This window comes from Pantherophis guttatus, chromosome 9 (genome assembly GCF_059756535.1).
Source record: "Pantherophis guttatus breed Tessera chromosome 9, ASM5975653v1, whole genome shotgun sequence".
NCBI classification, from domain to species: domain Eukaryota; kingdom Metazoa; phylum Chordata; class Lepidosauria; order Squamata; family Colubridae; genus Pantherophis; species Pantherophis guttatus.
The window spans coordinates 15,909,904-15,935,050 of record NC_142071.1 but is presented as its reverse complement, the minus strand read 5'-3'; the positions used below and the strand labels follow the sequence as shown (position 1 = coordinate 15,935,050).

Genomic DNA, 25,147 nt, shown 5'->3' with positions numbered 1-25,147 from the left:
TTAAAAATCCAGAATGCAAAATTACCCAGGCCTACTTTCTACAACCAACATACCACTGTCGTTTCCTCAGAACTTGGATTGCAGAGGAATGGCCACTACTGAACAAAATGCATTATCTGCATTATCAAAATACCATCTTCTGAAGCAAGTGCAGGCTCACATCAAAGAAGCCTTCGCCTTGCACATGTGGGACTGGGATTCCAGCCCTGCCCAAACAGCTGAACGTTTGCCTGCTTTTGTGGCATAGCAGCTGCTGTCCTGGGGGCATGAAATACACCAAAAAGCATGTAGCAGAATGGCTGCTCTCTGCCAAGGTAATGGTTCTTGGGTACTGCCTTGCCATCATGGCCACAGCACTCGGTCTCTTGTGAGTGGAATGCCAAGGTCTTGCCTAGGTCACTTCCCAAAGCTCACATTGTTTTTTTACTTAACTATGTTTCTCAAAAAGGGATGAGATGCTTCCCCACTGCAAAAACCAGAGCAATCCAAGGACCAATATTCTCTCTATTTGAACCACAGGGTGATTCAACAGGGTGTTCCTGTAAGCCAGGGCTGTCAAACTCCCAGCCCGTGGGCCAGATGCGTCACGTGTTGGCCACGCCCAGTTTAGCGAAGGAGAAAAAAGTCATATGACAACACTGTGACGATGCGAGTTTGACACCCCTGCTGTAAGCCATAAGAGGTGATTCAACAGTTCATTGTCTCTCTCATCCTGGACGTATATCCAACAAGATGACCCTGGCTTCATCTGCTAGCAGAATTCAGGAATGATGCTGTCAACACACTAAAAATAAACCATGGCTATGTTCTCTCATTTCTTACTAGAACCCTTAGCATGTTATGCCAAGGTTGGCGAATCAAACCATTGATGGCTCATTAGCCAACCTACACACAGAGACAGACCTAATGAATACATTTGTCTCTAAGCCAGTCTTATGTTTTAATGGGATGTTTTGTGCAGTTTCAGTATTTTACTCAGTCATAGTCTAAAATGATACAGGTAACAATCAACATGTTTCCAATCAACCCACATTCTCTACATCCATATTCATCCATATTTTTTGACATTATATGTTGCTTTCTGGTTCCTTAGATGACATCGTCATTCTATTTTTTCTTTTCTTCAATTGTCTATCAGCTTGCTGGAAGATGAAAAGATCACCTCTGAAAAAGCAAATCTTGTCAATTCTGTGCCCAGCTTTCACAGGGTGGAACACCTTCTGGATGGACACATCTTCTGTGAAATTAGACTTTGCCATTGTTATACAGACTTTGTTGTCAGAATTATAATTCACTCAGGGAAACTGAGCCCCCAAACAGCATGTATTCTATCCGTGGACCCCCTCCCCTTCAGGACAGAAGAGACAACTCTTAGTTTCTGAGAAGCCTGTTTACAGATTCAACTCCCTTAAAGTGTGTTTTTAATATTTTGACAGGGTTGGGGCTTTTGTTATAAATGGACCAATGAAAATGTACCATCTCTTTATTTCTTATTATGTACACAGTAGAGGGTTCTTATGTAATGTCACAAGTGTGGAACTAGTTAAAAGGTCCCTAAAAGGACATAGCCTATCCAGCTATAGGAGGGCGACTTTTCCTTGTTTGATTTTTTTTAAAAAAAGAGTTATAAAGAAGATAATCACAATGGCCACATGCATGCATACATACATACATATGGAAATTGCTCTGCCCTAGGAGGAAAATTACCATTGGCCTTAATAGCAGTTTTCTTTCTGGGGCAAATAGCAGCTGGGGGGAGGGAGGCTAATTTTGTTGGGATCGCTCTATACAAAAAGGGCTCTTAAAACCTCTGCCAGATGGTCCTGATTACCCCATCTCCTGTTGATAAAAATCCCAGAAATGCATAAAATACAATTATGCACTTCATATAATCATAGGTGGGGAAATGAGGACAATGGGGCTATGAGCTCAGAAAGCTTCCTGGCTAGAGCATTTGGAGAGAGTGGCGGGGAGGAGAGGGAGGGAGGGAGAGGGGGAGAGACACAGAGGGAGAGAGCTGCAGTTTTCTGAGGTTCTGTGATCTCTAAATCACAAACACAAGCAAAACCACAGCATGAAGAACCTGTAAGTGTGCCCTCTTTCATATGGTTATTTGTTGGCCAGGCTTCATAGGCCGTCATAGAAACGCTGGTGCAAGTGTTGCCTTCTGGACTGGCTCGTTTCCACAGACTTGCCTGATCCTCCAATGTTCCCCTCCCACTCCTTGGGTCTCAAGGACCAAACCCACAATTTAGATCATGCTCAAATGACACTGATTGCAGATTGTTGTCGCTGCCCAGCACACTGAGGAGTTTGGGTTCCCTAAAAGCTGGAGAGCGGGGAGACAGACACACACACACAGGAGGCGGTTTCAAGGAAGCCAGTGAGAAGTTGTCACCATTTCACCCAGCTGCATCTATTTCTGAAAAGGGGAGGAGGAATACCTTCAACCAAGCTCTCCTCTTCTTCCCACCCCCACCCCCCTAAGCAACAAATGAATCCATTAAGGAGACAAGGAAATGCTACCAGCAGCTGCTGGTTGCCGTGGTGACACAGTACGTAATGCTGCTTTTGCTAGGTTTTCCCCACATAAATATCAAAAGCACTAACCTGGAGCTAGAGGGAAGGACTTACACCCACGTTCCCACTTCAATTCCCTCTCTGCCCCCTCCCCAAAAGCAAGCCCACACATGCCAATCATTTTTTAACAATCTTGTCATTTTACAAACAAGCCCCAAAGAACAAGCAGGGACAACAAGAGACCCTTCTTGCACCAGATGCAAGAGTCTGGCAGTAGCATCGGGTTCGTGTCAAGGATGAAGGCCACGATGTTCTCCTCCTCCTCCTCACTTGCTGCTACCATCAAAAATGCATGTTCCCCGGAGAGATGTTGAACATGGAAGGGTCGAACTTCTGCCCTCGGAATGGAGAGCCTTCCGCATCCCAGCCCTTCTTCAGCATCTCATGGACTTTCTGAAAACAGGGCAGAGGCAAAAGCTCAAGAGATGAATTTATCTTTGCAAGGGTGGCCCAATGCCCATACTTTAAATCAGGACTCTCTGGAGAATTCGGGGAATTGAAATCCACAGGTCTTAAAGTTGCCAAGGCTGGGTACCCCGGTTTAAATTACAGGACAGGCATTTTCAAGGGATTGCAGACAGATATTTAAACTATTTGAGGAAACCAAATCAATTCAAGTTAATGTCAGCCCATGGTTTTATTCTGATGGGGTGAAAGCCATGAATATCACTACAAACCCATTAGTACAGCCTTCAGTTAGAGTGTTTAAGAGTTTTCAACAGTTTAGTGCAATTTTCCCTACCTGGAACTTTCCAGACATTGGGGACTGCATTTCCCAAAATTTCAACTAAAATAGAATTATACCTTGAAGATGGTTTTGATCGTGATGGTTGGGAATTTTGGAAGTTGAAGGTCCAATATGTTGAGAAAGTGCAGGTTGGAATAGACAAGGTATACCTCCCCCTTCCCAAACTGTGATTATTCTTAATAGTTGATGGCAACGGTTTGATAAAGCATATCTGGAAGTTAAATAGTACAGTAGTACAGATTGGCCAATATGGCCACATCTAATGGAAACCAAAATGCATATGAATTTGCAGTTATACCAGGAAGAGCACAGCATAAAGGAGCAAGGAGACATAAAGTTCATTCCCATCATAATACATCATGGTTTAGGATGAAAGTACAAGAGAACGTTGTTACTTTCGGTAAATAATGTGAATGGGATCTTGTATCTGTAGGTTATGCTCAGGAGTGTTCCTCTATTTACAGGTGGCTGTTTTTTAAACAGTGGTTTCCATTTTTTAATTTACCAAGATGAAAAAATGTTTAGTTCCTACAAAAGATTTTGTTTGATTGATGAATTCAGCTAGTTTGCAGGATGAAAGCTAGATACATCCTGGTAGTTCACATAGAGCGCTATGAACTGAGTTTACCCTCTAATAGCCCTTTAAGAAAGAACACCACCAAATATCGATTTTATTTAGTAGTTCAGCTAAAAAACCAACCTAGAATGGTAGATTGGGACCATTAGGAATGGTCCTAATGGTAAGACCCAATATTAAGTATTCTTTTTTTAAAGAAAAGAACCATCTCCAATAGCAACAAGGAACAATCAGCAAACCATAATTATTTTTCCACTTTAACATAGGGCAGTGGAGTTTTATGAAACGTACCATTTCATGGCTCTGGGGTTTGCCTTGAAGTTTCTGATGATAATCAAAAGACAGTCTGTCCAGCACTGCATGTTCCTCTTCGTCCACCGTGGCCATAGAACGCTCCTTATTGATTTTATCAATGTCGATCTGTTCTTCGCCTTCCAAAATGGCACTCCACCAGTATTCACCTACTTTGCTGAGGTTAATCTAGGAAAAGACAGAAACAACATTAGCTGAGATTGAAGCAGATAGCGACAATCAAAGAGGAGGAGGTCCTTGGTGCCATTACAGCCTGGGACTCTGAAACAACTTTCTTCAACCTGGTGCCCTGTAGAAGTTTCATCTTGTACAGAGGTGTCAAATTCGATTTCATTGAGGGCTGCATCAGGGTTGTGTCTGATGCCAGGTGGCCGTGGCTTGGGTGGCCATGGAAATGCAAACGCAAAAAGGGAAACATTTCTCTCTCTTTTTTTTAATTGAAAAGTTTTAAAAAATTTTACACATATTTTCCCTTCCCTCCTCCCCCCTCCTGCCCCAACCCTCCCCCCCACCCGGACTTCCCAGAGCAAATACAGGATATAGCATTTAACAAACATATATAAAAAAACATAAGCTAACTATCTATAGATTTATCTCCCTTTTGCACTTTAACTCCCCTTGTTCATATCTGAATATAACCATTTAAACCAATTATTGCTTGAAAATAATCAATCCAACTTCATTCTTGTCCGTTCTTCAATAATAAGCAAGTCTTCTTTCTTCCAGCATTGCACAATCAGAACCCAATTACAATTAACCATCATATCTCCAACCCTTACATATATTAACACATTAACAAAATATTTTAACCAATCTCAAATAAATTATATTGTAAAAACCTTATTTTTACTTTTTACCCTATAAACTCATATTGATTCTTCCTGGAAACATTCCTTACTTAATAGCTTTGCATAGACTTATTCATCTTATTCTCTACAAATCCACTGCTTATAATCAAATAACATCTTCACTATTTGATATCTATAAAAAATATTGTAAAAACCTTCCCTCAACCCTTGCACCATTTATATTTTCCTTATAACCCACAAGTTTATATTTATTCTTCAACAAAACATTCTTTATAAGCTTATATAAATTTTTCAGCAAAGCATTCCTTGAAATATAACTTTAGTGTTAATATACTTCAGGACAAAAGTGAAAGTTTGGTCAGTAGCCCATAACTATTCAAACGTAACATTACTTAATATAAGACAAATCATGTCCCTAAATATAAGTAAATCATTCATTTACACTATAACATAACTTTTCAAAACAAATCATATCCCTAAATACAGGTCTAGTCATTCATTTTCACTACTACTATCCTCCCCAGGCAAAAAGATTGTAATTTTTCCATCTCAATTTTTTCCTGACTTTTTTGTGAACCTTCTTCTTCAGTCTTATTCCTCCATCTTCTTTTATTTTTATAAGTTCTTGAGTTTTCAGCTGAAGTTGCTGTACCTTATAATCTTGTTCTCTTCGCAAAGTAATTCCTTTCATTAAACACACCTCTTTAACTGCGATTGAGAGTCCATTTTTGTAAAAAAGTTGTAAAATTCCACTTTGAAACTTCCTTCTTATATTAGAGATCCCAACACCTCCTGACAATTTTCCAACTGACTGTATCAAAGCCTCTGGAGAAATCTCTCTCAATATTTCCTGGTTACACTCCTTCAAACCTCTCAGCCTTTCCTTCTTAATTTGAAAAACATCTATTCCATTTTCCAAAAGCACATTAAACTGGATTGTTTCTTTCACCTCTTCATTCAGCAACTCACTATTATTTGGCAACTGAAATACCGATACAGTCTCTTCGCTTGTAACTTTGTTTCGAACTTGAATAAAATCCTTGTTGAAAAACCCTTCCATTCTTTCCAACACAGAGGTAAATGATTCTAAAATTTCTTTAAAGAGATCTTCAATCAATATTTATGTATTTACTGATGTTTGTAATAGTGAGCCTTCATCACTTTCAAAAAAGCCAGCCTTTTTTTCCCCATCCACCTTGAACAATGCTGGGTGTTAACAGCTTTATTGAGAGTCAACTTTCACTTTCACACCCTATTAAGCACAAGCGCCATTTTCTTCACTCCTTTAAGCAGCTTCAAAAAGTAGCAATTTAAGCATGGAATTAAGGGTTTGTTACTTGCGATTGTCTGTTCTCCTGTCTTCACTCCATCTGCATAGATAATCAACTTAGATCTCAGTAAAGATTGCAGAAGTGGTCGCGTCGTTTTTTTCTGCTTAAAGCAGAAGCGCCCTGGATCTTGGAGTTTCACTGGACTTCCTGGGGAGCTCTCACCCTCTGAGCCCCCAAAACTATTTCAGGGGCTTTCGGGGAGCTCTACCCCCATCCGATTACTCTCCTTTCCCTCTTCTCCTGGGGGAAAGATTTTCCAGCCGCCAGACAGCTGATTTGCGCTGTCAGGGAGGCTTTACAAGATCACAGGGCTGGCGCTCCGAGAGAGAGCGTCCAGCAACATCAGCGGTGCCACCGGAAGTCCAGAAACATTTCTTGATGCCTCCTTGCCCTGTGATCAAATGCCACTTTTGCTAGTAGTTTGTTTTGCTAGCACTCTGCCAGCGAAAACAGAGCTCGGGAGAGCTGCAGGCGCCCCCCCAAGCTCCATTTTCAGCTGCCACGGCCTCCTTCAGCACACTGCCAGCTGTCACCAGGTTGTAGATCAGCGCCTGGTCCTTTGCTGTTTCCAGAATGGCCCCATGGGCCAGATCTAAGTACCTAGCAGGCCTCGAGTTTGACATCCCTGATCTTGTAGGATGGTTCCTATTTGATAGGCTAGGAAAGACAATATTAAAAAGAACAGAGGAAACTGGAGGCTAAAACATACGAAGAACGGTTGCAGGAATTGAGTATGTCTAGTTTAATGAAAAGAAGGACTAGAGGTGACACAATAGTAGTGTTCCAATATCTCAGGGATTGCCACAAAGAAGAAGGGGGTCAACCTATTCTCCAAAGAACCTGAAGGAAGGACAAGAAGCAATGGATGAAAACTGATCAGGGAGAGAACCAACCTAGAACTAGGGAGGATTTTTCTGGCTATTAGAACAACAATCAGAGGAATGATTTGCCTCCAGAAGTTTTGGGTGCTCCAACACTGGAAGATTTTAAGAAGAGACTGGATAGCCATTTGTCTGAAATGGTATAGTCTCCTGCTTGAGCACGGGGTTGGACTAGAAGGCCTCCAAGGTCCCTTCCAACTCTGTTATTCAGTTATTCTGCCTAGCTCTGATGCTTCATCATAAAACAACATGCAGCCTTTTATAGAATACATCCAAAAGAATGCAGTCCTCAATATAAAAAAGGTTTCCTCAAAGGGATCTATAATTGAAATGTCTCTCCTATTGAGTAATTTTTCAAATCCTCTTTTTCAGCTGGGACAGTAAAGATACCCACATCATAGAAATGTTTACAAAATAATAGAACGGGAAAATAATTTCCTTAAACTACTTAGATTAACATAGATGAAGGCAGGTAATGCACAAGAAGGAATATAATTTCTTAGCATGCATTGGCTCTCTGCTATAGGGTAACTTTTTTAAAAAAAAGATAAAATGGATGTGTAATGTAAAAAACAAAACAAAACAAAAAACCCTTCAGTATCACATTCCACATATTGAATGGAAAATTAAGATAAGCCATACTCATGAAATGAATCGGTTTGCATACACCAAGAAAGAAGATTCATATATCCACAATATAGAAAGAAACTTAGTTTGATTAAAGCGAACAGGAGGAGGAGGGATTGAAGGGGGAGGAGGAGGCTACACATTGAATCTCCACTCTTCATGTGTAATAGACTGCATAGTTAATGGGCAACTATAGGAGAAGATTCTATTCTGTGACCATTAATACAATTATTAAAGAAACAGGCCTGTTTTGCAATGTGGCAAGAAAGAGAGAGCTGCTCTTTGGGAGGCTGTGGGGAGAAACCAAGAAGTCACAAATACCACTGGCGGCAAGAAGGAGAAATTATTGATGATCACATTGTTTAATTAACAATAGAAAAGATGATAACTTTGGTCAAGTGCCCAGTTGAAACTCAAGGTTTCAGAGAGCTTAATGCATAGCAGAATCATAAGTCTGTGGAATCTAAAAGGAAACAAAAAGTAAGGGGAAATGCAAAGTGAAGGAGAACTGTTTCTCATGAAAATTAGGGCATAGTTTGCTTCTCAAAACATTATCGATTATTTGCAGAATATTCCTGATGCAATCCCACACGTTTACACTTTTTGTTAAAAATATTCAGACTTGACAAACTCTATAAAACTGCCCTTATTACTTTTTTTGCCATGTAAATGAAGATGAAACTGCATCTCGATCCATATAACACAAACTATCAGGTTTGTGTTGAATCAGAAAAAGGCTAAATCACTGAAGGCTTCCAGTTGTCAAAAAGAGAAGGGGAACGCACCATTTTAGAAAGTTAGGCGTGTATGAATTCAGCCACTATGGTTAGTAAGCCACAATTTATAGCTTAATATATCATATGAATTCAATCCATTGGTGGCTAATAAATAAAATGAAAACGAAAATAAAAATGAGTTTGAAGATTCTCAAATATATCTAACATATAAGGCAGAAGCAAAGTCAGGGAAATAGGTAGTTTCCAGAAATTAATGACAATTTCTGGAGCACCCAGAATAAAAAAATGCAGGGTTTATCACTGAAGACCACTAGAAATTCAGAAAAGTTGCACTTCAGGTCACAGCCCCATTTTCCTGTTTTCCCTATTCTCTGGTGCGTAAGCTCTGCATTCAGTCAGCATGACAATTGTTTATACCTTGCCTCCTCTCAATGGGCTTTCAGCTGGCTGCCCCCTTGCCCAGTTTTTCTTAAACATCTGGTGAGCTCAATTAAGCAAAAAAGTACAGGTATTCTTCGATTTACAACAGCTCATTTAGTGACCATTCGAAGTTACAAAATGATCAGTTTTCACACTTACAACAGCAATCCCTAATAGTTTCACCTTCCTCTCCCTGTACGCAATAGCACTTCATGATTTTAAAAACATAATAGCTCTTTTGGAGCAATGCAGTGTTCTACTGAATTTGGTAGAGCAATTTTTTTCCAAAATTCAAATGCCATACAAGAAATGCTATCTGACTCATCAAATATGAGTTGTCACAATACCTTTCACCTAAGTATTCAGCTGATTTATACACTATCAAACTTCATGTCTGCAAGTCATTTCTGGTATCTAGAATGAAAACAATTTACCATAAAACAGCCTTGGCTCTACTCTCCTATATTCAAAAAACTTAACAGTAGCAATAGCAACAGCACTTAGACTTATGTACTACTTCATAGTGCTTTACAGTCCTCTCTAAGCAGTTTACAAAGTCAGCATCTTGCCCCCAACAATCTGGGTCCTCATTTTACCCACCTTGGAAGGATGGAAGGATGAGTTAATCTTGAGCAGGTCAGGATCGAACTCCTGGTAATGATCAGTTATCCTGCAATACTGCAATCTAACCACAGGGCCACCACAGCACATGCAGTAGTTTCAGAGTTATTATTAAAGCACACAATAACTGATAATGATGGGGTGTCTAGAAAAGCCAGTTAAATGTAATGATTAAGGTACCAGGCTAGAAACCAGGAGATCCTGAGTTCTAGAAGGAGGCAATGAAAAACTTTCTGAAAACCTCTGACAAGCAAACTGTAGGAACTGGTCCAGGCAGTCTCTGAGAATCGGACATGATTGAATGGAGAGAAGAAAAAAAATTATCAAGAGAAGAAGTTGGCAATGCCACACTATGAAAAAAATCAGGCTGGTATTGTTACCATTCCAATCAAATAATACGCCATCCCATCTGCAGCACAAATGCCACAAGCCTGATTTTTGCAAACTCTTCCATTTTCATCTCGCACCCTTAGATCTGGCTAACTGCTTCTCCTCTCAGTTTTAAGCGTTTAAGAAGGTATTCTTCAAACATCTGAAGGAGCAGGTGCAGATGTGTAGGTTGCTTTGTTTATATTTATTTATTTAGCCTGCCCACACACCAGGACACTCTGACTAACTCACAATATCCAATACATGAGCAAAACAGTTAAAAACATAATACAAATTGAGACAGCCTACACAAACAGGTGTCTCTCGAGCACATTAACCCCAGGCCTGAAATCAGACCCAGGAGAATGAGTGCCATCCATATCTTGGGAGGTGGGGGGGAGACAAGGAAGGTATGCTTCCTCAGTCCAACAACATAACAATGTTTAATGAAGGGACCTGGACTTGATCTCCACTACCTAGCTAATATTCAATTTGGACTTCTAATTAGAAATGGATGAAAATTTGTAAAACAATTGATCTAATCGGCGCTTCCCAGACAAAACAGAACCAACCATTTTTTAATCAATAAACTTCTTTGAATTTTGCAGTGTTAAGCTCAACATTTGCATAAGGCTCAGAAAAGCCACATGAGAGTATAAATGGAAATTTTTCTATGGCCCTGAAAAAACAAACTCAGAGATCTACTCTAAAACTAAACGGAACATATTTAGGATATAATGCATGCATAACTGACATCAAAAGTACATAAATTATTTCTTTAAGTATTAATAATTGTTCAATTTCTACTTCTAATACTAAGTTAAAATATAAGCCCTACCCTAATAAAGATTCCTGCCGTAATAGAGATCCCTGTGCTATAGTCTGTACTGGAATACAGTTCTGATCAAATGCTAAATTTCTATTTCTTTTTTGCCTCCCATCTCCCAGTCCCTCCATTTGGTTGTATATTTTCTTTAAACATTTTTTAAAAAAGACATTCCAGAGAACTCTGACATCTTTGATCATTTTAATAGTGCTATTACTCTAATGTGAGCATTGGGTTGTTTTCTCCTCTATAGTGCATGTCATTATGTGCTACTATGAGCAGTCCAACACACCCAGACACAGACACATATAACACTCTTGTAAACCAAACTACAGGTTACAGGGGAGGAAGAATTCAACTGAACTGGAGCCTGCAAAACCCAGGAGGAAGAATACAGGTAGTCCTTGACTTACAAGCACAATTGAGCCCAAAATTTCGGTTCTTAAGTGAGACATATATTGAGTTAAGTGCCCTATTTTACAACCTTTCTTGCCATATTGTTAAGTAAATCACTGCAGTTGTTAAGTTAGTAACACAGTTGTTAAGTGAATTTGGCTTCCCCACTGACTTTGCTTGTCAGAAGGTTACAAAAGGTGATCACATGGCCCCAGGACACTGCAACCGTCATAAATATGAGTCAGTTGCCAAGGGCCTGAATTTTGAGCACGTGATCATGGGGGTGCTGCAACAGTCATAAGTGTGAAAAATGGTCCTACGTAACTTAAAAATTCTGTTGTAACTTTGAACGGTCATTAAACGAACCATTGTAAATTGAGGATTACTTGTACACAATGCCAAGAGAACCAGGCCAACATCAACCAAAAGGCTCTGTAGACATTTTCTCAAATGTGTGTTTGATTTCCTCATTTCATAGGATATTATAAATCCTTCCCTGCAAAACTTGCATATAACATTTTTGTTCACGAATCCTGCCCATAAGCATCCTATCAAATCAACTCCTTTGAAGCAGACATATAGTAAGCATGAGACAAGTTCCTAAAGATGACAGTAATATGACACACTGTTTATGAATTTCCAAGGCAACTGCCTGGAAAAATTCCAGCCTTATATTTTCCACTAAAAATCAATTATTCATTCAATCCATTGTGATTATGAGTATTCTCACCACTTTTGCCTTTGGAGTTTCTCTCCAAAAACATAAACATGTTATAATTGTCCACCAAAAAGCAACAATAGAGTGTTTGTCGAAAAAAATCCAAGCAGCTTGCTACTGTGTTAGTAAAAGCAGAAACAAAAATGGTTCAGCCCAGCACCCAGAACAGGTTCTAAAAACAGCTCCTGTGAATCTATTTTAGTCCTGTTCTCCGACAGCTAATTAGGGTAATGGAGAAGGGTCACACAGAGAAATATTACCAATAAGGCCAGGAGTTTTGTGCATGTGAACCAAAGACAGAAGTAAAACCACTCTTCCAATTGGCTGACTTTGAAGAACAGTATTAAAGAATTCAAAAGTATAATTTCCTCCTGAGATACGCTTGATTTGTATTAACACTTACTTCCACATAAGAGTTTTTGCCATATCAGAAAGCAGCACCAGGACTACTTTGCAATGGGGGGAAAAGGAATTAATTTTATTAATTTATATCCCACCTTTGTTATTTTTGCAAATAACTCAAGGCAGCAAGCGTATCCAACACAATTTCTTCTTCCTATTTTCCCTCAACAACAGCCATATGAGATGAGTTGGGCTAAGAGAGAGAGAGTGACCTAAAGTCACCCAGCTGGCTTTCATGACTAAGGTGGGACTCATGCTCTCTTGCTTTCTAGCCTGGTGCCTTAACCACTAGACCAGCGGTTCTCAACCTGGGGGTCGCGACCCCTTTGGGGGTCGAACGGCCATTTCACAGGGGTCGCCAAAGCCCTCTCTCGCCCCCCCCCACGCCTTCACTCACCCTCACTCTCTGCTCTGTTGGATCGCCGGCTGTTCGCTTACCCCGCCCACTCCCAATCTATTGCTGCCTCCTGAGTCCCAGCTGATGGCTAGAGGAAAAAAAACTGTTTAAATTCTTGCCGCGGAGCTTCAAAGGGCCGCCCTATAGCCAGTGGTGGGATTCTGCCGGTTTCGCCCCGCCCCTTGCCCCGCCCCTCCGCACCACTATTTATTGCCAATAAATAGTGGTGGGCAAGGGGCGGGCAAGCCAGCAATTTAACAAATGGTTCGGTGTTTTTTTGTAATTTTATTGGCCCGCGGAGCTTCAGCATAGGCTAATTAGCCCTTGATTAGATTGGCTCCCGACTCTCAGCTGATTTGCTCTCAGCTGTTTTGCTCAGGGCTCTGCTGCTTGCTGGAGCAGATTTTTTCCCCCCTAGCTATGCTGAAAAATGAAACTGAAAGTAAAGCAGGCTGTTGGCTTTGCTGTAACGTTGGAAAATTAGGCAGGCAGATTTCTTTTCTTTTTCCTCACCAAAAAAGGTAGGTGCAAACAATGGGAAATTTAGGGAAAAAGAGGAGAGTTCAAGATTTTAAAACACAAAAGAAAAAAAAGCTCTATTTAACTAGGGAATTGTAATAATTGAGATACTATTAATTGTATATTGTGTTGAAAGCAGAAATGGTTAAGTTGTGGTTTGGAGGAATATAGGGGGGAAATTATTTGGTTTATTATTATTGGTAAATATAATTAATTGATTTGTAAGAAACTGGATTGCATGGAAATAATTGGAATATTCATGTTCATATTGATTAATATACAAAAAAGGTAGCTATATAACTAATTGATTTATATTAAAATGTTGAATTTATATTAAACAACTGTAATATTACATAATTAACCAATGTGAGGATGGATATAAAAATAGATGACAATGGGAAGGGGTATAATATAGAATAGAAGGGAAAAATTGAATTTGATTAACATTAGAGATGAGGATGAAGGGTAATATTGGTTTTTTACAAAAATAGATGAGGAATAAATATGGCAAAAAGGAAATATAGAAATTGTAAATTTAATTGAAATGACTAAACACCGTTTAAATTTGTGAACCGGCCAAATACTCTATTCAAAGAAAATACATTGTATGTTTGTATGTGTGTTTCTAATTATTATTTATTCATATTTGTTCTCTTTTATTCTTTAAAGTTTAACAATTCATTCTTTATCTTAATATCTTTATATTTGTTTGGGGTTGGCTTTCTTCCCTTTCATCTTTTTTATTGTACAGCAATCTTTCTCCTCAAACCTACCACCTCTCTCTTTTCTTTCCTTCTTACTTTCTCTTCCTCCCCTTCTTCTTCTCCTCCCTACTTCCTCTTCCTTTCTCCTTCTCCTCCTCTCTTCCTCCCTCTCTTACCCTCACTCCTACTCTAATTTCCCTTCCCTTCCTTCATCCCTCTCTATTGCTGTATCCTTTGATGCATATGGACTACTCTGAGGGCTGAAAAAGTTATTTCTGACTGGTCCTCGCACTTTTGACCAGTCCTCGAACTTACGACTGTCCTCACATTTTACGTTTTTGCCCTATCTTGTCACCATGGTGAAGAGAAGCAATTGTGAAATGAGTGACACGGTTGTTAAGAATGCTACAATGGGCATAAATGATGACCAGTCATAAGTGCGAAGACCGGTCAGAAGTGCGAGGACCTGACAGAAATGACTTTTTTCAGCCCTCTGAGTAGTCCCTATACACATAGCCATGGCCACCTGGTCACATGACCAGCTAGCCACGCCCACCCAGTCACATGACCTCCAAGCCACGCCCACAAAATAAGCCACGTCCACAGAACCGGTAGTAAAAAAATTTAGAACCCACCCCTGTTTGGGGGTCACCACAACATGAGGAACTGTATTAAAGGGTCGCGGCATTAGGAAGGTTGAGAACCACTGCACTAGACCAAACTGGCTTTTTAAAGCAGCTATGGCAATTAGTTTTAGGAATTGCCTGATCATAAATTTCTGAACTTCATAAAGCTGATGAATAAATGACTTGGAAGTCACCTGCAACCCAATAACATCCCACTATTTTGTCTATGGAGATTCTCAGTCATCCAGGTCATGGTTGTCCCAAAGGTGCATTTTCTAGAGGCAACTGGACTTTCTGGTTTTTCTTTGAAGATGTTTCACTTCTCATCCGAGAAGCTTCTTCAGCTCTGACTGGATGGTGGGGAATGGAAGGATTTATACTCCTTGCAGACAGCTGGCCATTTGCATTCTTTTAGCAAGTCATTAAGGCTAGCTGGAGGTTTATCTGTGTCATCAGGGTCACCTGAATGGTGCAGATGAGTGTGAAGCCTTCTTGAAACTGTTGAAAGGACTGTGTTGTAGACTGGAGATAGATGATGTTGTATCCCTCCCCCTTTGTTGAGAGAGGACTGTTCAATTTTGATATAGATGGCCTCTTTGACCCCTTTCAAACCAGTGATCCTCTCTGTCCAAAATATGGACTTTGCTGTCTTCAAAAGAGTGGCCTTTGTCTTTTAAATGCAGATGGACTGCTGAATCTAATCCTGATGGGTTTGTTCTCCTGTGTTGTGCCATGCGTTTATGAAGTGGTTGCTTTGCTTCCCCAATGTATAGATCTGTGTTCTTCCTGAACACAGATGACTACAAGGCCAAGATGAACAACCTTCTGAAATTCATGCTACATATCAGATACTGAAAAGAGATCCCACCAATAGTTACAACAAAAAGATCATTGATTTCTTGCAACACTTACTGAAGGACAATGCCATTGACAAGCTACAATATTACTGTCTTTGCCCTGGGGAAGCCATCCCATGCATATATGGACTCCCTAAAATCCACAAAGAGGGAACTCCACTCAGACCAATTGTTAGTAGCATCAACTCTGTCACCTGCAACATTACAAAACACCTAACAACCTTATTAGCTCCTCTAGTTGGCAACACTACCTATCTCATCAACAATTCACAGGACTTCGCCAGCAAGGTTTGGAAACTAAAACTGGACCTGGATGAGACATGGTTTCCATGGTGTGACTTCCATCTTTACCTGCATTCCGACAACAGAAGCTGTCATGGTAGTGAAACAACAACTGCTACAAGACAGCTCCTTAGGTGACAGAACCAATCTCAATCCAGACCACATATGTGCCATGCTGGACCTCTGCTTGATCACTAGCTATTTTAAATACAATGAAGGTTTCTACAGACAAAAACACAGCTGCGCCATGGCTTCACCTGTATCCTCTACATGGAAGAGATAGAAACCAAAGCCCTAGACTCCTTCACAGGAATTCCACTCACTCACTGGTATACGTATATGGACGATACTTGGGTCAAGATCAAAACACAGGAATTGGAAGCATTCACCAAACATATCAACTCTGTGGACAGATACATCAAATGCACATGGGAAGATGTTAAGGAAAATAGTCTAGCCTTCCTGGACTATGCAGTACACATTAAGGAAGACAGAAGCCTTAACACTGAAGTTTACAGAACCACCCCACCCCCCACCCCCACACACAGATCAATATTTACATTTTGATTCCCACCACCAACTGGAGCACAAAATGGGAGTCATCAGAACCGTACACCACCGAGCTGGAGGCCTGCCTACCAGCACAGATGGGAAAGAAAAAGAACTAAAACAAGGAAGCCCTCAGAACATGTGGCTATCCCAAGTGGGCCTTCATCAAATCTCAAAAAAGACCCTATAGGAGCTCCTCAATAACAGATAACAAAGAGGTCAATAAACAAAGCAACATTGTCATTCCATACATTGCAGAAGTATCGGAAAAGCTCAGGAGGATCTTTAGCCAACGCAACATATGTACACACTTCAAAGCCAAGAATACACTAAGGCAGAAGCTTGTCCACCCCAAGGATAAAACACCCAGACACAAACTGAGCAACATGGTATATGCAGTATAATGCAGTGAACCATGTGCAACTACTTGGTAAACAACCACTTCATAAATGCATGGCACAACATAGGAGAACAAACATATCAGGACTAGATTCAGCAGTCCATCTGCATTTAAAAGATAACGGCCACTCTTTTGAAGAAAGCAAAGTCCACATTTTGGACAGAGGACCACTGGTTTGAAAAAGGGATCAAAGAGGCCATCTGTGTCAAAGAGTCCTCTCTCAACAGAGAGGGAAGGATATGACATCATCTATCTCCAGTCTACAACACAGTCCTTTCAACAGTTCCAAGAAGGCTTCACACTCATCTGCACCATTCAGGTGACCCTGATGACACAGATAAACCTCCAGCTGGCCTTAATGACTCACTAAAAGGATGCAAATGACCAGCTGTCTGCAAGGAGTATAAATCCTTCCATTCCCCACCATCCAGTCAGAGCTGAAGAAGCTTCTCGGATGAGAAGTGAAACATCTTCAAAGAAAAACCAGAAAGTCCAGTTGCATCTTGAAAAAGCACCTTTGGGATCCCATTTTTTTTGGTTGCTTAGCTGTTTCTGCACAGAAAAGTTTTAGTAACATAATGTTTAATTATTAAATGCAGTAAAAATCAAGCATAAAGATATTCCAATTAATTGCAATAGAGATGTTAAACTTGCAGCCCAAGGGCCGGATGCATCACATGCAGACCATGCCCACCCCAGTTCTGCAAAGGGAAAAAACACTGCAATACGTCATGATATGTCATATGATGCGATCGAGTTTGACACCCCTGAGTTACAGGATCACACTCATGATCTTTAGTATCTTGTGTGAAATCTCACCTTAAAACCCAGGAGAGGGAGATGGGCAAATAAAATTATAGAATTGTTTCCAGCCTGACAGGATGGTCTGTTCTTCCAACAATTAATCCTGGATAAAGGAATCCATCAGATGGAAGAAAGGAGGTGGATTGACAAGGAGAGCACCAGCATGTGTCACTGAACTGGTTTCATTTGATTTTTGCTTTAAAAGTATGTTTTTAGAATATTCTTGAAGTGCTACTAAAATAGTGAGCTTCAGCCAAAAAGTAAACATCAAATTCACAATAATAAGTACATTCTTAAAAAACACAAGTTGGTTGACCTTATAGAACTAGAAAATAAAAAAAAGTGGAAATGTGTACATACGATTGAGAAGGCCAAAGCAAAACTAACAATTGGCAAGTGATCTTCCAAAGGAAACAGGAACCCTCTAAGATTAAAGGAGATTGGTAGGGAGGTAAGATAAAGACAATAGATAGTTAAGATGTTAAATCAGTTTTCCTGAACTTGATGTTCCTGAACTTGAAATTGGCTGAAAATTAGTAATAGCTCCCTGAAGAACTATGGGTAGTCCTCAACTTACAACAATTTGTTTAGTGACTGTTCAAAGTTACAAGGGCACTGAAAAAGTAACTTATGACCATTTTTCACACTTATGACCTTTGTAGCATCCTCTGTGATCAAAATTCAGATGTTTGGAACTGATTCATAGTTATGACTATTGCTGTGTGCCAAAGTCATGTGATCCCCTTTTGCAATCTTTTGACAAGCAAAGTCAATGGGGAAGCCAGATTTACTTAACAGCCAGATTGCTAATTTATCAACTGTAATGATTCATTTAACAACTGTGAAAAGAAAGGTCATAAAATGGGGCAAAATGCCCTTAACAAACTTCTCAATTAGCAACATAAATTTTGGGCTCAATTAGTAGTGGTAGCTGAGGACTACCTTTATTACAAACTTTAATCCCTTGATTAAACAACACAAAGAAATATTTAGGATGTCCACAAGAATGCAGACATTTTGGCCACTGCTTTATGTCATCACATTTAAATATCTTTTTTGAGATTTCTTTAACACAGGTAGTAGCCTCCTAAAAATGTTAGAACTGCCCCCATATATGCCAAGATTTTACTGAATTTCCTATGTTCAACCCCTAAAGTGATCCAGTAATGAGGAGTCCACAGTAGAAGCCAAGACTGAGCAAGTTACCTAACTTCCAGGAAGCTTCATTTAAATGCATGGCAGGCACATATTCACTGGCAGAGTTTAATGCTACCAGCACATCACAAGAAAGCTTGAGCAGTCACCAATAATGTATAGGTAACGTCACTGGAAGGTATCATCTTGATAATGCATTGCTAAATATAATTGGATGAAATCCTTCCCCAGGGTAGAAGGATACCCTCATCCTTCTACAATGCTTTACTAAAACCTATTCATTTCACTGAAACAAATCGTTAAATGCCTATATCTGAAAATAGTTGAAAAGATTTCAATCAACTTGCTTTGCATTACAGAGAGTCTATTATTTTCCTTTTCTGACATAAACCAGCATCTTTAGTCTAGTCCATACTACCCGAGATAATTCTGAAGGCTGAGCAAATTTGATCTAGAAACACACAAGTTTAAGTACATCAAATCTGTAATGACTTATGTTCGGGTCGTCACTGTGTTTTTATCACATTGGTGCAGGATAAAAATCAAGCACCAGAGTTAGGAAGGCTTTGCCTAATTCTGACACCCACAGCCAACACTAGAACTAACAACAGCGGATTAAAACTGCTGCAGAACCTGCCTTCAGCATCAACTATTGCTGATTAAATCTAAATTTATTAATATAGTACAGCACGAAAACTTTCACCTCCAGCAAAATTTGCAGCAGTGAGCTGTATGTATAAGAAATAACATAGCATGCCAGAACTCCAAGTGTGTATTTTTGTAACATGCTGAAGCTAAATTTGATCACCTAGTTTGTTGGTTCATCTTTAGTAATCAAAGTGAGGACACAGCCCCATGCAAAGAAGATTGAGGCTGTATATCTTTGTTTGCAATATAATAAAAACTGTTGATAAGAAAGACAAAGAAGTCTGGATAGTGGACACTACAATACTTGGAGACAGCAGAAGAGCTGTCTCCAAGTATTAAATTAGCATTACCCATCCCCAAATCTGGTCAGAAATGTGGTCACAAAGCTATGATTAAACTGGGCCAGCCTTCCACAAACCACCCTGCCTTAACCATTTTTCAATTCTAATTTAATTCTGGTGTCATGTAAGATTTGGCTCAACGTATCATGCAATCTAAATCTAAAGGAAGGTATGATGGGCCCAAATGCAAAGTAGAATCAACTTTTCTGTCTCTTAACCATTCTATCACTTATGCAAATAACTTCAAAAACAACTTTCATAATGCCACAAATCTTTCTGCCCACTCCTTCAAATCCGCCTGCCTGAGAGAATCTTATCCATGAACTCAACGCTCCAAATCATCTCTCTCAATCTCTACTCAAATTAAGGGTATGAAACTGAACCAAATAGTTATTTTAACCTTGGTTTAGTTGTGTTTCTTTCTCCCAATTCTTCCCTGTACATAATTTTTTCTAAAGCAAATGATAGGTGTGCCCATTTGATTAGGGATAGCATGTCTTCTTTGTATTACTCAACAAAGCATATTCACACACTGCTCTTGCCTTAAGGCAGGGGTGTCAAACTCAATTTCATCGAGGGCCACATCAGAGTTGTGTTTGACCTCGGGGGCCCAGGGTAGGTGTGGTCAGGATGGGCATGGCCAGCTTGACATCACTCATGTTGGGAGCGCCTGTGGAGGCCCGAGCGCTCTGCCAGGAAAAACGGGCTCCTGCAACCCCCTGCCAGCGAAAACAGAACTTGGGAGGGCCACACACAGCCCTCCCAAGCTCCTTTTTCACTGGCAGACGCACCATGGGCCAGTCCTTTGCTCTTTCCAAGGCACCCCCCCGGGCTAGATCTTAGCATCCAGTGGGCCAGATCCAGGTCCCAGGCCTTGAATTTGACACCTCTGCCTTAAGGCCTTACCATCTGGACACCAACAACTACTTTTTAATGCCTTAGCACCTCAATATTTTTGGGAAGGTTGAAGGTTGAAGTGAGAGTTAACAACAAAGCAAAGTTGATGGGAACACATCACATCTGTGGGCAGAGCCAGATTTTTCTTCTGTTTGGGAAGAACTATTTTGAGGTTCAGAATACCATTTTAATGTGTTTTCCATTTTAAATGCTTTTAAAGAAGTTTCAAGAACTTCAACAAAAATAAGTGGGGACTGAGGGTTGCAACCTGGACCTGAGTGTTCCAGCTGCCCACTTCTGATATGACTTCAGCTGTGACTTAGACCATTGGGTTGAAGTTAGGATATGTTGTGGCTCCATTGCCTGAGCCTGGGCTATCGACAGATGCAGACTCTGAGAGTGAGGGGGAGGAGTTGGCAAGGCCTCCCTCTCCAGGACCCTCCTCTCTGGCAATGCCTCCGGAGGACACCGAAGGCCAAACGATAGGCTCAGAGCCAAGCACGTCCCCGCAGCCACAGGTGGACAGCGACGAGGAAGATAAGTGCTGCTGGACCCTCGACAGAGGCGCAGGGAGAAGCGTGCACAGCAGAGGGGAAGGCGTGCCAGAGATTAGCTGAGTCACTGGACCACACCCCACAGGGTATAAATGTGGGTGTGGTGGCCGGTTCAGTTTGTGACAAGCAAAAAACTGGAAATACTCCATGATCTCTGCGTTACTGGACTTTGCCTGCTTTATCGGACTGCATTTGGACTAATCCTGGTATTATTGACACTCTGCCTGTTTTATCGGAATGCTGCAGTCTAATCTTTGTTTTGTATGAGTAAAGTCTGAATTGGCAGCTAGCCACTGGGTTGCTGCCAGCTTTATCATCAAAGAGTTTTGTCGTGTGGCTTATTAACTCCGGGCCGTCTGTGGGTGTGTGCGTGGTATGGGGACAGAACAGGATACAGCAACTCCCTATGCTTCTAATAAACTATAGATAGTCCTCAACTTACAACAGTGACTGTTCAAAGTTACAACGGCACTGAAAAAAGGGACTTATGGCCATTTTCCATACTTACCACAGTTGCAGCATCCCCATTATCAGGTGATTTATATTCAGATGCTTGGCACCTGACTCACATTTGTGACAGTTGCAGTGTCCCTGGGTCATGTGATCACCTTTTGCGACCTTCTGACAAGCAAAGTCAATGGGAAAACCAGATCCACTTAACAACTGTATTACTAATTTAACTACTTCAGTGATTCACCTAACAAATGTGGCAAGAAAAGTCATAAAATTGGCCAAACTCACTTAACATATTTCTCACTTAACAACATAAATTTTGGGCTCAATTGTGGTCGTAAGTTGAGAACTACCTATCCAAGCAGAGGCATTTTTGCACTTGGAAAGAGTTAATTTTTCAACCCTCCACCTCTTTCAGACTTCTAAAGATTCTCCCTTATTTTATGACTCCACCAAGAATTCCAGAGTGAATACAGGGTCCTCCCCAGCTCCCATTTTCTATTAGGACATTGACAGAAGAGTAAGGATGAGGGACGGAGAAGCCTGAGGCCGTTTAAAGAGCTACAGGGCCCTAGAGAAAAGAAAGGGAAGGAGAAACAGACCAGTAATAAAAAAAATTGACATAAGAAGCAAGAGTTAAAAGTCTGTATCAGTCTTTTAATGTAAAAGGAAGAACATGATCTGAAACCTCAAGATGAAGCACTTCTGTTAAAGGATAACATTTCAGGTCTGGTTAGTGTCTTGATGACAGAGCGCATGGAAAAGCCTCATAGCAAAGAATATCAAACATTAAAAGCAAAACTGTGGAGTTATATATGCAGTTATACATGATGTTTTTGCAGCAAAAATTAGCAATGCCTTCACTATGCTCTTCAAAAGGAATGTATGTCCATCATATTATGTTTTTGGAAGGGTTACCCAGCTGAGAGGTGGCCCAACTGAAAGGTGGCCCAGCTGAGAGGCGACCCACCTGAGAGAAGGAGAGACAGCCGAGCTGAGAGACAGAGAGGCAGCCCAGTGACCCACCTGAGCGGAGCCAGTACAGTGCAAATGGAGGCCACTGGGTAGTGGTGAAACAAAGCTAGGTGGCAGCAGACCAGTGGCTGTGATCAGCACGGCAGACCTTGAGCAGCAGCAGTGCAGAGCTACATGACAGAGGAGTGAAGCGCCCTGAGCCGAGACTAAGAGCAGTGTGGTAGACTAGCAGTGGCTGAGAGCAGCAGAGGACCAGCTGAGAAGCAGCATGCACAGCAGTGGCTGGCAGACCAGCAGCAGCTGAGAACAGTGTGGTGGACCAGCTAAACAGAGTGCCCACATTAGCATATCATACCTGAAAACCCCGGCAGTGGCCAGGCAACCAAAGGGCAAGAAATCTGGGGGGAAAAGAATAAATGCAAAACACTTGTGGACAAGGAGAAAAAGGATAGTCAGGGAGTAGAGGGTTAAGAGCAAAGCATCATCTCCTAGAAAATAGCCTTCCAACAATAAAAGTGCATATTACTTCATAAGGGCCAAAAACTCTTGTAAATTCTTATTTTTAAAAAATTTCTGAATTCCCTTTCTTAAAAAAAATTCCTTTTCATTTTTTAATTTTTTTTCCAATTTTAAAATTCCTTGTTCCAATTTTAATCTTCCTTTTTTAACTCTTAAATATAATTTTAATTTGAAATTCTTTTTTCAATTTTGAAAATCTTTTTTCAATTTTTTAATAAAATTCTTTTTTCAATTTCTTTTTTCAAATAAACATTTTTTTAAAATTTACTTATTTTTCTTTAGGAAATTTTAATTTCTTAATGATCTAAGAAGAAAAAATAAAAAAACCATAGAAAAAACAGGATAGAGTGAAGAATTTTTAAAGACAGAAAACAAAAGGTCAAGAACTCTTATAAAGTATTGTAAACTGATGCTTCGCAACACGGAAAATATTTAAATTTTTAGAATGTTTTATTTTTTTAGCAAACAGACAAAGAAAAAAGTCATGGAGATAGACACTATAGTGACTTGTAAAGTGTGCCATATGTTTCAGCTTATGCTCACAGAAGATCCAAACTATGAATCTATTAAATGTAAACTACTTGAATTATTAGAAGACAAACTAAAAGGTTTAGAGACAAGTCTAGCCACTTTGAAAATCAATGAGTAAAATGACAAATCCCAACTTAAACAAGAGGACTATACCAAAATAAAACATAATAGGGAGCAGACAGCTTTTTAAAAAAATGACCCCATATATGAACATAAAGAAGAAAACCGATACACTCAAATAGAACACAATAGGGAACAAACAACTTCCATAAAAAAAGAAGCCTACATATGTATCCCAACAGCAAGACCAATGGCAACATGTCACTCTTAGAAGAAAACAACCAAGAGCAAAGTCCCTACTATCTACTATAGCCCACTCCAATGAAGCACCTCTGGAAAGGAACAATTGTTTTCATAGTTTCCCCCTGGAAGAAAATATAGATACTCACAAAAGAGCATTCATCAATAGTTTCCAAAAAAGAGGCACAACCAAGTATTCCTGCGACAGGAAGAAAAGTATTCCAGACTTCCCTAGCAGAAAAAAGGCGAATATTGGTGATAGGAGGCTCAATTCTTAGGGGACCAGAAACTATAGTCTGCAGACCAGGCAGGCAGTCTAAGGAGTTATATAATCTCTCTGGAGCAAGAATCAAAGATGTAACTAGTACCTTCCTAAAATAATCAACCCCATGGATTACTACCCCTTTCTTCTCCTACATTTACTTATTTATTTATTTATTATATTTCTATACCGCCTTTCTCCCGTAGGACTCAAGGCGGTGTACAGTCAAGAAAAATATAGATACACAAACATCATAAAATTGCTAATTAAAATTATTACTTAGTTTGGTCAATTAAATAAAACCCAGAATTAGATAACATTTTTAAAAATCATTCACATTTTCATATGTTTAGCCCCGCCTGTTGGAACATCAGGGTTTTGAGGGCACGGCGGAAAGCACAGAGATCAGGGATATTTCATATCTCAGGGGGCAGTTCATTCCAAAGGGTTGGAGCCCTCACAGAGAAGGCCCTCCCCCTGGGAGTTGCCAGTCGGCATAATTTGACTGACGGTACCCTGAGTAGTCCCTCCCTGTGAGAACGAACTGGTCGTTTTCAGGAGAAGGAAAACAGAATCAGTATAAAACAACAATATTTGGCTGATGTCAAACTTTAAAAAAAAAAACAAAAACGAATGAACCCCTACATGTGGGGACCAATGACATAACAATGAACCTGAAAACAATAACAAGAGATTATAAACAGCTAGGGAAGAAAATTAAAGAATTAGGAGCACAAGTCGTGTTTTCATCTATACTTCCAACAAATATATAATATAGGTAGTCCTTGACTTATGACCATTCATTTGGCAATTGTTCGAAGTTATGACACTGCTGAAAAAGGTCCTCAAACTTATGACTCTTGCATTATCCCTAAAGTCATATGATCATATGTGGTGATGCAGTGGTTAGAATGAAGTATTGCAGGCTAACTGTGACTACAGTCAGCAGTTCGATCCTGACCAACTCAAGGTTGACTCATCCTGCCATCCTTCTGAGGTGGGTAAAATGAGGACTCAGAT

The 25,147-nt window shown here is 40.2% G+C and overlaps 1 protein-coding gene across 1 annotated transcript in view; it reads right to left on the bottom strand.

Moving 5' to 3' along the window:
* Positions 1–915: 915 nt before the first annotated feature.
* NUDCD3 (NudC domain containing 3) overlaps positions 916–25,147 on the bottom strand; it is a 101,008-nt gene continuing 76,776 nt past the window's right edge. The window contains exons 5-6 of the mRNA XM_034436924.3: positions 4,197–4,385; positions 916–2,973 (exon numbers count right to left, since the gene is read on the bottom strand). Of these exons, the coding sequence (XP_034292815.1) occupies positions 2,863–2,973; positions 4,197–4,385 (300 nt within the window). The 3' untranslated portion in view covers positions 916–2,862. The remainder of the gene's footprint in view (positions 2,974–4,196; positions 4,386–25,147) is intronic.